Here is a 14,871-nt window from a genome sequence, read left to right on the forward strand (position 1 = left end):
CATGTTCTGGGATGAATGTACTCTGCGTAGTTGTCGAATTTCGAGTCCTTTCGTGCCATTGTTTTCTGGAAAAGAATTAAATTTGTGTTGTTTGTTTTGCAGCTATGATATCTACTTTACCGCATAAACCGGAAATCAAGCAATTTCAGACAACAGACTTTAGCATTTTATGCTTGTTTTGATGCGTACATTGCACCCACGAATTGTGCAAAGCTACTTTTTGAATCGTCCTGTATAAAAAGTTGTCTCTCTTGTCCATGCAATTACAATAAATGCACATTCCCAAGGGTTACATATAGCCTTACGAACGTAACCGCAATTGGTTTGCTACCCGATTTCAGCAATCCAATACCGATTCGAGAGCGCGGAGCGCAAATCTCTGAATGCTGCTCCACGAAATCCTCTTGGAACAGTGTGCCATCAGCCGTTGCGTAAGCCTGGCAGGTACTTTTTGAATCGGTGTCTGACGCTGTTAGTCGCCGCGGTCAGTGACATTCATTAGTCAGGTAGCGGGCCGTGATTTCCGTCTGTGGCGCACACAGAGGGGAACGGGCCGGGCATACGCGAGTAGGCGGCGCGAGGTAGGCGTGGAGAGCCCGCCGGCTCACGGCTTTGTGTGCGAGATAATCCACCTCATTAGCGGGCCGCTAATGATACAGCCGTCGCCGCCGCCCGACGCCGCGCCTCATTAACATAATTAGGAAGAGTGTCGGTCGCTCTCGGCGCACTTCACCGATACGCGGTTCTGTCTATCAGACGCCGCTCACCGCTCTGGCAAGGAGTCGCTCGCCCGAGAACAGCTGTCGAGCAGTGGGCGTAGTGTACCTACCGCTCTTCATCTTGCGGCGCTGCGCACTAATACGGCACGAAATCCATTTCAAGTATACCAGTAAGGACGAAAGTAACTTCAACATGACGCGTCACTACCAAGTGACGCACGAGGTGGGTGGCACTGACAACACCGCGAACTACCTGGCAACACTGTGTTGTTCTTCTTGCGCAGCCGAGTTTCAGCTCCGTACAGTCATCAAACGATTTTTGAGAGAGCAGTCAGCGAAACGGTGTTTTTGTTGTGTGTTACAAAATTGAACAGCGGTATTTAGAGCAACGTTATGTTATCAAGTTTTGTGCTAAACTTCGGGAGTCCGCGAGTGAAGCCTTTGATAATTTGAATCATGCCTATGGGGGAAGATACCTTAACCTGATTATTTGCTGGCACAAATCATTTTTGGAATGCCGAGATAGCGTTGAACATGAACCTCGCTCAGCGAGGACTTCAAAATCCGGCGATAACGTCGAACGTGGGTGTTCTCTTCCTCGAGGACAAGCTGTCAACCAAGTGTTTTACATAAACGCACTTGAAACACTCCTAAAAGGGTGAGTCGAGGAAGACCAGATATTGCAGACAGGTTGGTGCTGCATCGTGACAACGCCCCATGTTAGACGGCCACTTCCATCGCGGAATTTTTACCTCAATGACACCCCTGTTGTTCCACATCCCCTTTGTTCACCTGATCTGCGATGTTGTGCCTTTTTTCTTGTTCCGAAATTGGAATCTATTTTTAACGGACGTTGTTTTGGCAATCTGGAGAACATTCAAAAGAATACGACAGACATGTTGAAGGCCCTACCATTTGGAGCCTTTCAGTGCTGCTACCGGTAATGGTAACAACCACTCCACCAGTGTATAGCATCCGAAGGAATTATTTTCAGGGGAACCATATTGTTGTTTAAAAAGCACAAAGACTCTGGTAGATAAAATCACTCTCATTACTTTTCTCTCAGATCTCGTAGCTACGTGAAACTTGGACAACACATAGAAAGAACTGCTACAGTATATTACAGAAGGTAATTGAAAGAAATACGCATGAGACGAAAAGGAATGACATTTTTATTCGGAGACAAATATTGCAACGCACATCACTTTTCATGATGGTCCTCTGGATTTTACACTACTGACCATTAAAACTGCTACACCAGGATGAAATGCAGATGATAAACGGGTATTCATTGGACAAATAAATTGTACTAGAACTGACATGTGATTACATTTTCATGCGATTTGGGTGCATAGATCCAGAGAAATCAGTACCCAGAACAACCACCTCTGGCCGTAATTATGGCCTTGATACGCCTGGGCATTGAGTCAAACAGAGCTTGGATGGCATGTACAGGTACAGCTGCCCATGCATCTTTAACACGATACCACAGTTCATCAAGAGTAGTGACTGGCGTATTGTGACGAGCCGGTTGCTCGGCCACCATTGACCAGACATTTTCAATTGGTGAGAGATCTGGAGAATGTGTTGGCCAGGGAATCAGTAGAACATTTTCTGTATCCAGAAAGGCCCGTACAGGACCTGTTACATGCGGTCGTGCATTATCCTGCTGAAATGTAGGGTATCGTAGGGATCGAATGAAGGGTAGACCACGGGTCGTAACACATCTGAAATGTAACGTCCACTTTTCAAAGTGCCGTCAATGCGAACAAGAGGTGACCGAGACGTGTAACCAATGGCACCCCCATACCATCACGCCGGGTGATACGCCAGTATGGCGATGACAAATTCACGCTTCCAATGTGCGTTCACCGCGATGTCGCCAAACACGGATGCGACCATCATGATGCTGTAAACTGATCCCGAATCCATCCGAATAAATGACGTTTTGCCATTCGTGTACCCAGGTTCGTCGTTGAGTACACCATCGCAGGCGCTCCTGTCTGTGATGCATCGTCAAGGGTAACCGCAGCCATGGTCTCCGAGCTGATAGTCCATGCTGCTGCAAACATCGTCGAACTGTTCGTGCAGATGGTTTTTGCCTTGCAAACTTCCCCATCTGTTGACTCAGGGATCCAGACGTGGCTGCACGATCCCTTACAGCCATGCGGATAAGATGCCCATCATCTCGACTGCTAGTGATACGAGGCCGTTGGGATCCAGCACGGCGTTCCATATTACTCTCCTGAACCCACCGTTTCCGTAATCTGCTAACAGTCATTGGATCTCGACCAACGCGAGCAGCAATGTCGCGATACGATAAACCGCAATCGCGATAGGCTACCATCCGACCTTTATCAAAGTCGGAAACGTGATGGCACGCATTACTCCTCCTTACACGAGGCACCACAACAACGTTTCACCAGGCAACGCCGGTCAACTGCTGTTTGTGTATGAGAAATCGCTTGGATATTTTCTTCATGTCAGCACGCTGTAGGTGTCTCCACCGGCGCCAACCTTGTGTGAATGCTCTGAAAAGCTAATAATTTGCATATCACAGCATCTTCTTCCTGTCGGTTAAATTTCGCGTCTGTAGCCCGTCATCTTCGTGGTGTAGCAATTTTAATGGCCAGTAGTATACAAGTGTCGGGAATAGGTTCTTAGTTATGTGTGTGATCACCACGGACGGCAGTGCATGCTCTTCAGTGTGCTTCAATGCTGGCTACGAGGTTGGTAAGTTCTTACGGTATGGCGTTCCATTCTTCCTCCAGGACAGTTGAGAACTGCTGTACGGTCGTTAGTGCACGTGGACGTGCTGAAATACGTCACCCCACCGCGCCCCAAAGGTGGGATTTAAAACCTAGGAACGGACAGGACACTAAATTCGCCGAATATCCTCTCGTGTCAAGAACTCGTTGGCCTACGCTGATCGATGAAGTAGTCCGTTGTAATCGATATAAACTGGCCAGGTACGAGCAGGACCCGCGCAGTAAGGATTCCGTAAAAACTTGAGTGTGTATGTAGGCAGTTCTTCTGTTCCGGGAAGCGAGAACCTCGACGATTTTTGCCTGTTGTCGACAGTAATACTCGCAACATATCGGTCTTAGGGATTGTAAGTATGTATAGACGTTTTAAAGTCAAAATTGAAGTCGGATACAAATGACAAAACTAATTTTTTATCGTGTGACATAATTGCGAACAGTATTCTAATTTTTTCCATTTCTTATATTAAGAAACCTTTCTTCTTGCCAAATTTCATGATCGTACGTCAACAGGAAGTACTATACAGGTTTTACTGAGTGAATTTGTGAGTACTAAAATATGTGACATAAATGGCCGTTGTTTTGACTGCGTTGACTTAGGAGGCTTAACTTTTTTACAACACGAAAGGGCCGTAACCTTAGTATGTGACATTAATTTCAGTATGATACGTCCACCTGTTACTGAGAAATTTGGTCTTAACGAATGGAGGAACCGTCAGTCAGGCTGTAAATTCCAAAAGTTCTTTTCCGTGTTTTGTAATTAAATATTAACAATTTAGGACTTTACCTTTATTTGTAGCGTAGAACCTCGCCAAATGTCATGTGAAACAATTCTGTGAGCAACATCAAACTCCTAGTCACAACTTGTCCTTCTTCCAGATTTCAGATGGTTCGTCTTAGTGTGAAGTCGTCCAAATATTGTTCGCGAGCCGTGTTTTAATGGCGAACACCACCACAGTGAACCGTAACTACCCGCTAATATACACACACACTGTCTTTTTCTGTTCCTTCAACTTACTTGTGCTGTGCGTCCTGCCCCATTTGGCGCTCTAATTACGTTGACCTCACACCATGTGACGTCCAATTTTCCCGGCACGACTGGGAGACTTCTGGCGTCTTTCTACCGGACTTTCATTTATTTCCACCTGGTAGTTAATATGTTATGTTCCTATATCTGTCGTGTCCATTAGTTTTGCAGAGCAGCGTAGAATTTGTTTTTCTTTTGCTTTCACGGTGTACTCAATTAATGTAAGTAAACCCATAAATTAGTTATTATTTGTACCAGCATCGGAAATATGTTATCCATAAAATTACCACCGGGAATGTCTCTGAAACGAAACAGAATGCTCTTACTCTCGTTTTTCACATGCACCAACCACTCACGCGAATTCTGTATAAGTTTGTAACATTGCTGCTACTCGTCGTACGCTCTGAACACCTTCGGATATCCTACACATTCCACAAACTTGACACTTGCCGACTAGTGGTTTAATCTGTGTCATCCCTGAAATTTGTAGCACAGCGTGATCAGAAAAGAGATCGCTTGATAGAACACATTCCGAGGCATTAAAATTCATCAACTTGTAATGCAGGGATGAAAATTAATTAAACATTAAATGCCTAACAAACAGAATGTATCGTGGTAAACTGTTATTCCTATCGGGAGAATAAATTACACTGGAAGAACCAGTCTAGGATGCAGTACCATCAACTGTCAGACGAGCGAAAGCTCAGGAATTTGACAGAAACATGGTTGCAAACTGTTATTAATTGATTGGTTGCTGTCGTTACATACACCCTAGAAGATATTTTAGTTAGTTTTTCACAGTTATTTTTACTGTTAAAATAGACTGTGCCACACAGACGCTATGGTAGATCGTGGACATAATACAACAAAAGTAATTATGTCGCGTACCGATCAAAAGATCGAGATTTCTCGAACTGTGACGAAAACTCTTCGAACAGTCCGAGTCGTGCTCAAACACAGCTCTACTTGAAACAGCGAAAACTGAAGTGAAACAACAGAAGCCGAATTCTCAAAAACCACAGCGAGATGCTTACAGCAAAATGTAACAATAGGTGGCCCAACTAACAATCTTTTCATACAAATGAAGACGTATTCATTCGTCGCGTTTCGTTGTCGCCCAGTGATTGAAATATGCCCTTCGATTTAAGGTGACTGCCGTTTCCCTGGCAGCTTGCATTCCGTTTGAGCGTCAACAGGTCGCAGTGACCATTACTTTGTGTGGCAGGTATTAAACGCCCTAGACAACGCCGGGCTCTGCAGCTAATTGTGCATAAAATGGAAACAACAGAGCCTAACACACGGAAGCATACTACTAAGGAATTTAGTACTTCGACCTTCTGCTAGTCATTGTCTATGATTATGCTGACTGAGTGAACTGATGGCTTTTACCTGTTTACTGTTTCAATAAGGTCGATTTTGTCTAATTTGAACCTCGGGTATCCGACGGGGTAGCGTCGTAGTTTCTCCACAGTATTTCGGCAGACGTACACGCTGCCATCGTCAGGTGGTTCCTGACGAATGCTGTGCTGTTCCTCTCGGCGCCCTATACGCACTAGCCGTTACCCCACTCCACCGTTCCTTTCCTGGTGTCTTCGGTGCGGCCGACGCGGCGGCTACTGGAGGTGGTGGGGGAAGCGGCGCCTGGTTCTGAACTGGGGTCTGCAGTCTCCCTGCTGCCGCCGTCGGGGGCGGTCCTCGATCTCTGGGACCGCACTTTCTCTCCAGGCTGAGTGCAGGTTTCCAAGCCTGACTAAGTTGATGGCCGCTGTCTTTATTAATTACATCGTCCTGTAGTCGAATTTCGATGGCCTCTTTAGTAATTAGTATTAATTAGATGGTCCTGTAGTCGGATTTCGATGGCCTCTTTAGTAAAGAGGCCATCGAAATCCGACTACAGGACCATCTAATTAATACTAATTACTAAAGAGGCCATCGAAATTCGACTACAGGACGATGTAATTAATAAAGACAGCGGCCATCAACTTAGTCAGGCTTGGAAACCTGCACTCAGCCTGGAGAGAAAGATGCGGTCCCAGAGATCGAGAACCGCCCCCGACGGCGGCAGCAGGGAGACTGCAGACCCCAGTTCAGACACAGGCGCCGCTTCCCCCACCACCTCCAGTAGCCGCCGCGCCGTCTGCACCTGAAGGTGGCAGTGTGTACGTCTGCCGAAATATTGTGGAGAAATTACGACGCTACCCGGTCGGATACCCGAGAACTGTTCAAATTGGAAATACGCCGCGAAAACTTCAGATCGCATGTCGATATTGTCTATTCATACTATCATTTTCAAATTGTTTCACATCGTCTCTTACAACAGTGCGCAAAGTAAGAATTGTTTCTTATTACTTACAGACGAATTGTTATATGTGTTTTTGGTCTGTGTGTCGCAGTTCCGCCGAGCATCCGCATGTCACCAGCGGACGGAGAGCTGAAGGCGCGGAAGGGTGGCACGGTGACGCTGGAGTGCAAGGCTTCCGGCAACCCCGTGCCCAGCATCATCTGGACCAGGAAGGTGAGTGCCCAGCTGCCGTAGCGGGGCGCAGCTCCATCACTGGGACGCCCTCTTCTGGTTCGCCTTCAGAGTACTTCTACTCCCACAGCCTAAAAGCCGCTACTACCTGTTGTAGTTCACACTGAGTACACAGCAAGTTACAGGGTGACGGTTATTGAACTATACGAAATAACATCGTCATAATTTCAGAATGATTTGCGTTAGGACGTTGAAACTGCACGGTTAGCACGGGGCATCATCGGAATTAGTGTGCGAATGCGTGGTTTGGTTTAGCGACGAAGTCCACTTTCATCTGGTCAATAAGCAAAATTGGCGCATTTGGGGGACTGAGAATCCGAGTTTCGCGATCGAGAAGTCTCTTACACCTCAACAGGTGGCTGCGTGGTGTGCAGTGTCCAGTCATGGAATAATCGGTGCGATATTCCTTGATGGCACGGTGACTACCGAACTGTGATTGAAAGATTTGGAAAATGATTTCATCCGCTTGAGAAACTGAGTTTCGCGAGCGAGAAGTGTCTTTAACCTCAACGGGTCGCTGCGTGGTGTGCAGTGTCCAGTCATGGAATAATCGGTGCAATATTCCATGATGGCATGGTGACTACCGAACGGTGATTGAAAGATTTAGAAAATGATTTCATCCACTTTATCCAAAGTGACTCTGATTTCGACAAGATGTGGTTCATGCAAGACGGAGCTCGACCCCATCGAAGCAGGAGAGTGTTTGATGTCTGGGGGGAGCACTTTGGGGACCGCATTCTGTCTCTAGGATACCCAGGGGCCACTGGCATGGGCCTCGATTCGCCACCATATTCTGCGGATCTGAACACATGACACTCCTTTTTGAGGGGATGTGTTAAGGTGTACAGCATTAACCCCAAAACCATTGCTGAGCTGAAAAGAGCCCTCACTTCAGCGGGTCATGCAGAATTTCGCTATTCGTCGGCGCCACATCATCGCCAATCATGTCAGGCATATCGAACACGCCTAACCTAAATCCGAATACCTGTAGTGACGTTTACATGTTGAATGAAGTGTGTGCACGCCGTAGTTTGTAACTAATTTACTTTTTTTCATATAGTTCAATAATTGTTACCCTGCTTTACTCCAGTAATAAGGCCTCAAATTGGTCCCTTTTGGGTGAAATTTGATCCATGAATGAACAGCGAAGCGGTACAGCTAGAGTTAAAGAAATATGAGGCAGTAAGCAATTCTTCAGAGCGCAACAAAACGGATAAAAGGGCGTTTAACATAAATTAAAGGAAGATAAGTAGCAATCAAGAACTTCAATCGTCCTAATGCAGCCTATCAGTGGACAGTGCGCAAAGGAATTAAAAAATCACATTTTCTAAACCTCTAGCCGCGCGGAATTAGCGGAGCGGTCTAAGGCGCTGCAGTCATGGACTGTGCGGCTGGTCCCGACGGAGGTTCGAGTCCTCCGTCGGGCATGGGTCTGTGTGTTTGTCCTTAGGATAATTTAGGTTAAGTAGTGTGTAAGCTTAGGGACTGATGACCTTAGCAGTTAAGTCCCATAAGATTTCACACACATTTGAACAATTTTTAAACCTCTTAATTGTTTGCCATTGCGACGAGTAGTTTGAATTTTGGCTGAAAGACGAGTACTTCTTTCCTCTCTAATGGTATAATATCGTGGCGCCCTGCGACGTCACCATCGGGCACGACGAGCTTCTAACAACGAGGTATCGACACATGCGAGATAAAGACCATAACTCAGAAGTTAACGTGACCTGTAAGGTTGGATAATGATATTGGCATCACATTTCAACACAATTCTGCCGAACGCCTCCGTGGGCCTATCACGCTATGGAAAGGTCGTCGCAGACCCTCTTATCCACATACCACTCCTTCTTTTTGACGTTTCTGCGTTGGATATTAGAACCGCAACGCCCAGCGTCGATATCACCCGATTTCCTTATGTGTTGGCAAGGAAAACCTCCCAGACACACCGCTGCTCAGAATCGACACGGGAAGACCTCACTGGTTGGCATAAAGGGCGTCAATGAAACTACCCACTTCTTTGAGACGTTGATTCCCACACATTTTGTGGTGGAAAACGACAGTCCGAAGTGCAGTGAGTAAGAGGGAGATGTTCTTCACAACCTTTGACACTGCTGACATCCTCGGAAGTCTCCACCCTTCTCTAGGGACATTGTAGGGGTATCATAAGAAAACCGTGTGCTTTCAACACTGGGCGTCGCGGTTGTAGCCCCCATCGTATGGCGTGAAAAGAAGGATTGGGGTGTAGGTGGAGGTCACAGAGACGACCTACTCATCCTGTGACACGTCCGCGGTACCGTTGGGCAGAACTTTGGTGAAGTTTGGTGGCAATGTGATATCATTAAATCACATTACGCGGCACACGAGCTTCTGAGCTGTGGCCTTGTTTCCCATACTTCCGCGCATTGCTGTTTGAAGCGCTGTCGAGCCCTAGACTCCTAGAGTGTCGTTGCAGGGCGACAGGTTTTGCACCGTCAGAGAGGAAGGTTGTACGCACCTTTGAGCCAAATTTCAAACATGCTTCGCAATATAGATGTAGCTCTCCTCGTAGGAAACAAGCGTACCATATAAATGAATACACAGCCCTCTGCAATGGAACTCTGTTCTCTGCCCTCAAAGAATTATTAGACAAGACCAACATATAGAGCTCTCATCTCCCACCACCACCCCACCCCTCCAACTCCCCACCTCCCACACACACACACACACACACACACACACACACACACACACACGCACAAAAAAATCCTAAACATACAGTCTCTCTCGCTCTCTCTCTCTCTCTCTCTCTCCCTCCCTCCCTTTTTACACACACACGCACCACATACACACATACACACACACACACACACACAAAATCACAGAGACTTCTGAAAGATTCGTAACCGCCAGGAACACCTTAAACTGTTCGACTGTCAGCCATCTTGTTTTTACACCTTCAACTGTTCCACTGCCCGCCATGTTTGTTTTTACAGCCGGTAAACACTGAACCAGTGACATTGACAGTGACAGTGGCAACTCAGTATATAGTGTTTGACAGTGATGAAGATGAGGAAAAAGAAAATGTAAGTGAAACTTTATTTAATTAAAGTTCAGGCATAGAAATAACATTTTTCAAATCGTAATTTTTGGCTTAAATAATTTATCTACTTTAAGTTGTAAGTGGTTGCAGATGATAAACTGTAGAACAAAACAGTCACTGTAGAAACACAACACATCAGAAAAACCACACCATATGGTAAAAAGTTATGTGTTTTTTTTCAAATATCTGTATTTACGATTTAAAAAACAAAAGTTACATGTATACAAACTGTAAAGAACATTCTTTATGCTTAACAGATGAAAAATAAAAGCTCGCTGAAGCTGCTGCAACTGCAGTGAAACATGTTTGGGTTAAAAAACAAAATTGTGGTCTCTATCCAAAAACATACGTATTGTAACACAAAACACGGAAAAAAGACCTTCAACCCCAAGACGATCAGTTGCACTTTATATGTCCTAGCGCCTAATGACAAGAAAATGATTCACTGAAAAGCAAAATCTCAATGCATTCATTGATGCAGCAGGTGTCTTGGTGTTCTCTGTTAGTTGCGCTTACTTTGTTTGGCTGAAAATTTCAAATAAAAGGAAAAAAATCTTCTTTATGTATGGAAGACAGTTTATTTATGTTCTGCTTGCACCTGATACTCGCATAAAAAAGTGAGCACATGAGCCAAGGAGCTTAAAAATTAATGGGATTGAAAGATAGCTCCAGGATCGAAAGTAGTTCGCGAGATATTTTAAATTAATTTCAGTTATTATCCAGAAAAGCGACACGAAAATTCATCTACAGCAGATGCATACGTCCTTTAAAGGACCACATTCACAAAAAACAGAAAAAAACAGCATATGCTTCACACCTCGTAGGACTATTTAGACAGTGGGAAAGTAACGCCATCTGTTCAACCAATACGCGATTCAAACACCTAATCTTGCTCTCATGGATATGCAGTTGCACCAGCATGCTCGGCAGATGCACCTGGAAATCGTGTGCAATGGCACACAAGCAAGAAACCATCTCACCAGTAATCCTAGAAGCTGCATCCAGAGAATGCTCATCTACTCGTTTAATAATTCACAAGACGTAATTCTGAACTTAACAAATCGTCAGAAGGCAATACGAAGTAAACAGCGGGCAATGGAGACCGAAAGAGGAGCAGCAGTAGATAATAGACTGCCCAGAAATCCACGCTGCCAACCAAATAACGCTGCTCCAAGCAACCTGATTGGCTGACAAATTTCCATGCTCGAAGAACAACCTGAAGACAGACTTCTTCACTGCTTATTCAAAGCCTTATCTTTGAGTTATACGAATTGTTCGCACTTAATACATTGACACCTAAAATGAAAGACTATCATAACAGATGGCACCACAACACATCCCAAACAACATCGAATGAGGAAGACTTCCAGGCAAATAAAAGAATATCGACGCCAGACCAGGACTCGACACAAGATTTCCTGCTTACTTTGAGCAATCGCCTTAACATTCAGGAATCTGAGTGCGGCTCCTAGACTGCCTTAGCCTTGTTGCCACTAGTTTTATTACTTTTGAACAAATGCAGAACGCTGTTCATATCGGAATAGGTGCACCAGAGGTAGAAGTACGATGGACCCGTTTCTGCCCTGACACTGAAATATATATCCATTTCACTGACATGAAGTGAATGGAGGTCACGACACATTCACTACATTCGAGTTCAGCATTTCCGAGCGTTCTCCACTGACACAGTTTCACGCCCAAGTCTCTTCCTTAATTTCAACCCCTTTTACCTCCATCCACGTCATGAAACTCATTCAGCTAACTCGGGGAAATACGATAAAGTAACACAATCACCAGTCTTCAGTCACTGAAACTGAAATGTATTGGTTACGACACCCTCAGATCCATCGTATGGTGTATTTCTTAAATTTAGTTTTTCAGCAGTGATACACCTCAATATATTCTAACGCAACGAAAAGTTTCGGTGAGTAGTATAAATTAAGTTTAAATTTGCCACAGAAAAAAGTTGTTTTCAGGTCGATTATCGTTACACAATCTGCAATTTTGCTCTACAGGCTTTGGAACTGGCAGTGATTATTTACAAAACATTTACGTACGCTTTTATCATCCATGTATTCTAATGAAACTACGAAGAGAAAAGAGACCACATCTGGCAATAAGATATTTTGTACCTAGTTAATAAAATTATTTGGCTGACATATAAGAATCTAAGAAACACATTTTAATACCTTTCACATTTTAGTTAATTTATGTGATAGTGCAACAAGATGAAAACAAACCTCTCCATCTGAAGACACCTGTCACACAATGTTTCCAATTATTTGTTGGACATATTCAGATCTCTGTCTTCCGCTTTTACCCTGCACAGCTCCCTATAGTAGCAAGGACATTATTCCCTAATGTCATAACACATATCGTTCTTGCTCTCAATATTTTACATATGTTTCTCTCCTCGACGATTCTTCAGAGATTTCTCATTTAATATCTTCTCAGCCCGTCTAATTTTTAGCATCCTTCTATAGCACGAAGTCCCAATTCTGTTTTCTCCATAGCCCGTAATTAATTACTATACAACGCTGTGACCCAGACGTACGTTGTCAGAGATTTCTTTTTCAAATGAAGCAGTATCTTTTGTACCAGGAGACAGATTTGGACCAGGGAAGTCCTGTTCGCCTCTGCTTCTCATTCTTCTTACTTCATCCGTCTTGTATTTTGCTTCCGAGGTAACCGAAATCCTTCACTTTCCAATTCGTGGACTCCAACTTTGGTGTTATGCGAACCATTAGTTTCATTTCTGCTATTCCTCTTTAGTTTAGTGTTTCTTCGAGTTAGTTTCAGTACATATTCTGTACTCATTAAATTTTTCGTTACATTCACCATATCGTGTAATGGTTCTTTGCCTTCACTGAGGACAGCAACGTCATCAAGGAATCTAATCATATTTTTTCACCCCGAATTTTAATCCTGCTTTTGACTGTTTCTTTTATTTCCATTGCTTTCTCGATGTATACATTTAGCACTAGGTGCCAGTTACTGGATCCCTGTCTTAAACGGTTTTCAGTCCGCCAACTTCCTTCTAGGTCTTTCTATCTTATTGTCCTATGCTGGTTTTTATCATATGTTTTTTCCCGCTGCAGCTTACCACTGGGGAAGATCAGTTTCGATTCCTAAGAAAGATTGGAACACGTGAGGAACACGTGAGATTCAGGAAAGACAAACCTACGTTTCTGGCATTTGTAGAATTAGACAGTGCTTTTGACAATTTTGACTGGAATACTCTCTTTCAAATTCTAAAGGTGACAGGGGTAAAATACAGGGAGCGAAAGGCTATTTACAATTTGTAAAGAAACCAGATGGCAGTTATAAGAGTCGAGGGACATGAAAGGGAAGCAGTGGTTGGGAAGGGAGTGAGACAGGGTTGTAGCCTCTCCCCGATGTTATTTAATCTATATATTGAGCAAGCAGTAAAGGAAACAAAAGAAAAATTCGGAGTTGGTATTAAAATCCATGGAGAAGAAATAAAAACTTTGATGTTCGCCGATGACATTGTAATTCTGTCAGAGACAACAAAGCTCTTGGAAGTGCAGCTAAACGGAATGGATAGTGTCTTGAAAGGAGAATATAAGATGAACATCAAGAAAAGCAAAACGAGGATAAGGGAATTTAGTCGAATTAAGTCGGGTGATGCTGAGGGAATTAGTTTAGGAAATGAGACACTTAAAGTAGTAAAGGAGTTTTGCTATTTGGGGAGCAAAATAACTGATGATGGTCGAAGTAGAGAAGATATAAAATGTAGACTGGCAATGGCAAGGAAAGCGTTTCTGAAGAAGAGTAATTTGTTAACGCCCGGTATTGATTTAAGTGCCAGGAAGTTGTATCTGAAAGTATTCGTATGGAGTGTAGCCATATATGGAAGTGATAAGCGGACGATAAATAGTTTAGACAAGAAGAGAATAGAAGCCTTCGAAATGTGGTGCTACAGAAGAATGCTGAAGATTAGATGGGTAGATCACATAACTAATGAGGAGGTATTGACCAGAATTGGGGAGAAGAGGAATTTGTGGCATAACGTGACAAGAAGAAGGGATCGTTGGTCGGACACGTTCTGAGGCATCAAAGGATCACAAATTTAGCATTGGAGGGCAGCGTGGAGGGTAAAAATCTTAGAGGGAGACCAAGAGATGAATACACTAAGCAGATTCAGAAGGACCTAGGTTGCAGTAAGTACTGGGAGATGAAGAAGCATGCCCAGGATAGGGTAGCATGGAGAGCTGCATCAGACCAGTCTCAGGACTGAAGACCACAACAACAACAACACTTTGTTTAGGAAAGAAAATGTGAGAGAAACGATACGCGTTTCCTACTCCATCTCGCACCCAAGATTCTCGGCTGAGAGTAACACAATAACGCAGTTCCATTCACTTATAATTTATTTCATTGCGATATACGAGTTTTTCTATCACAAACGTCGGGTATATTTCTTATAAGGTCACCGGTGGAAGGTAGACTCACAAGCACACCTACAGAACAACTTGTAGCATTCTCTACTGAACGACGACGACGACGACTATGATTGCAACGCTTCATACCGTCAGACAGAAGCATTAGGGAGCCACCCAGATAGATGACCACGCAACCACTGCCAATAATTCATGGAGATTAATCTGAGCTGAGTGCAAGGAGCACGCGTCCAGCCGTATGGCACCCCAGGTGCTCGCAGTTGCATTGAGGTCATGTGACCTAGAGTCAGGTGACCTATGAGGAGGTAGTACCCAAGCACCCTTGTACCT

At 44.3% G+C, this 14,871-nt stretch overlaps 1 protein-coding gene across 3 annotated transcripts in view; it reads left to right on the forward strand.

The window, feature by feature from the left end:
* The window catches only part of LOC126484417 (lachesin-like), an 871,444-nt gene that overhangs the window by 634,921 nt on the left and 221,652 nt on the right, over positions 1-14,871 (forward strand). For all 3 annotated transcript variants that reach the window (XM_050107928.1, XM_050107929.1, XM_050107930.1), the window contains exon 4: positions 6,902-7,023. In XM_050107928.1, coding sequence (XP_049963885.1) covers positions 6,902-7,023 — 122 coding nt within the window. The remainder of the gene's footprint in view (positions 1-6,901; positions 7,024-14,871) is intronic.

This window comes from Schistocerca serialis, chromosome 6 (genome assembly GCF_023864345.2).
Source record: "Schistocerca serialis cubense isolate TAMUIC-IGC-003099 chromosome 6, iqSchSeri2.2, whole genome shotgun sequence".
Taxonomy (NCBI): Eukaryota; Metazoa; Arthropoda; class Insecta; order Orthoptera; family Acrididae; genus Schistocerca; species Schistocerca serialis.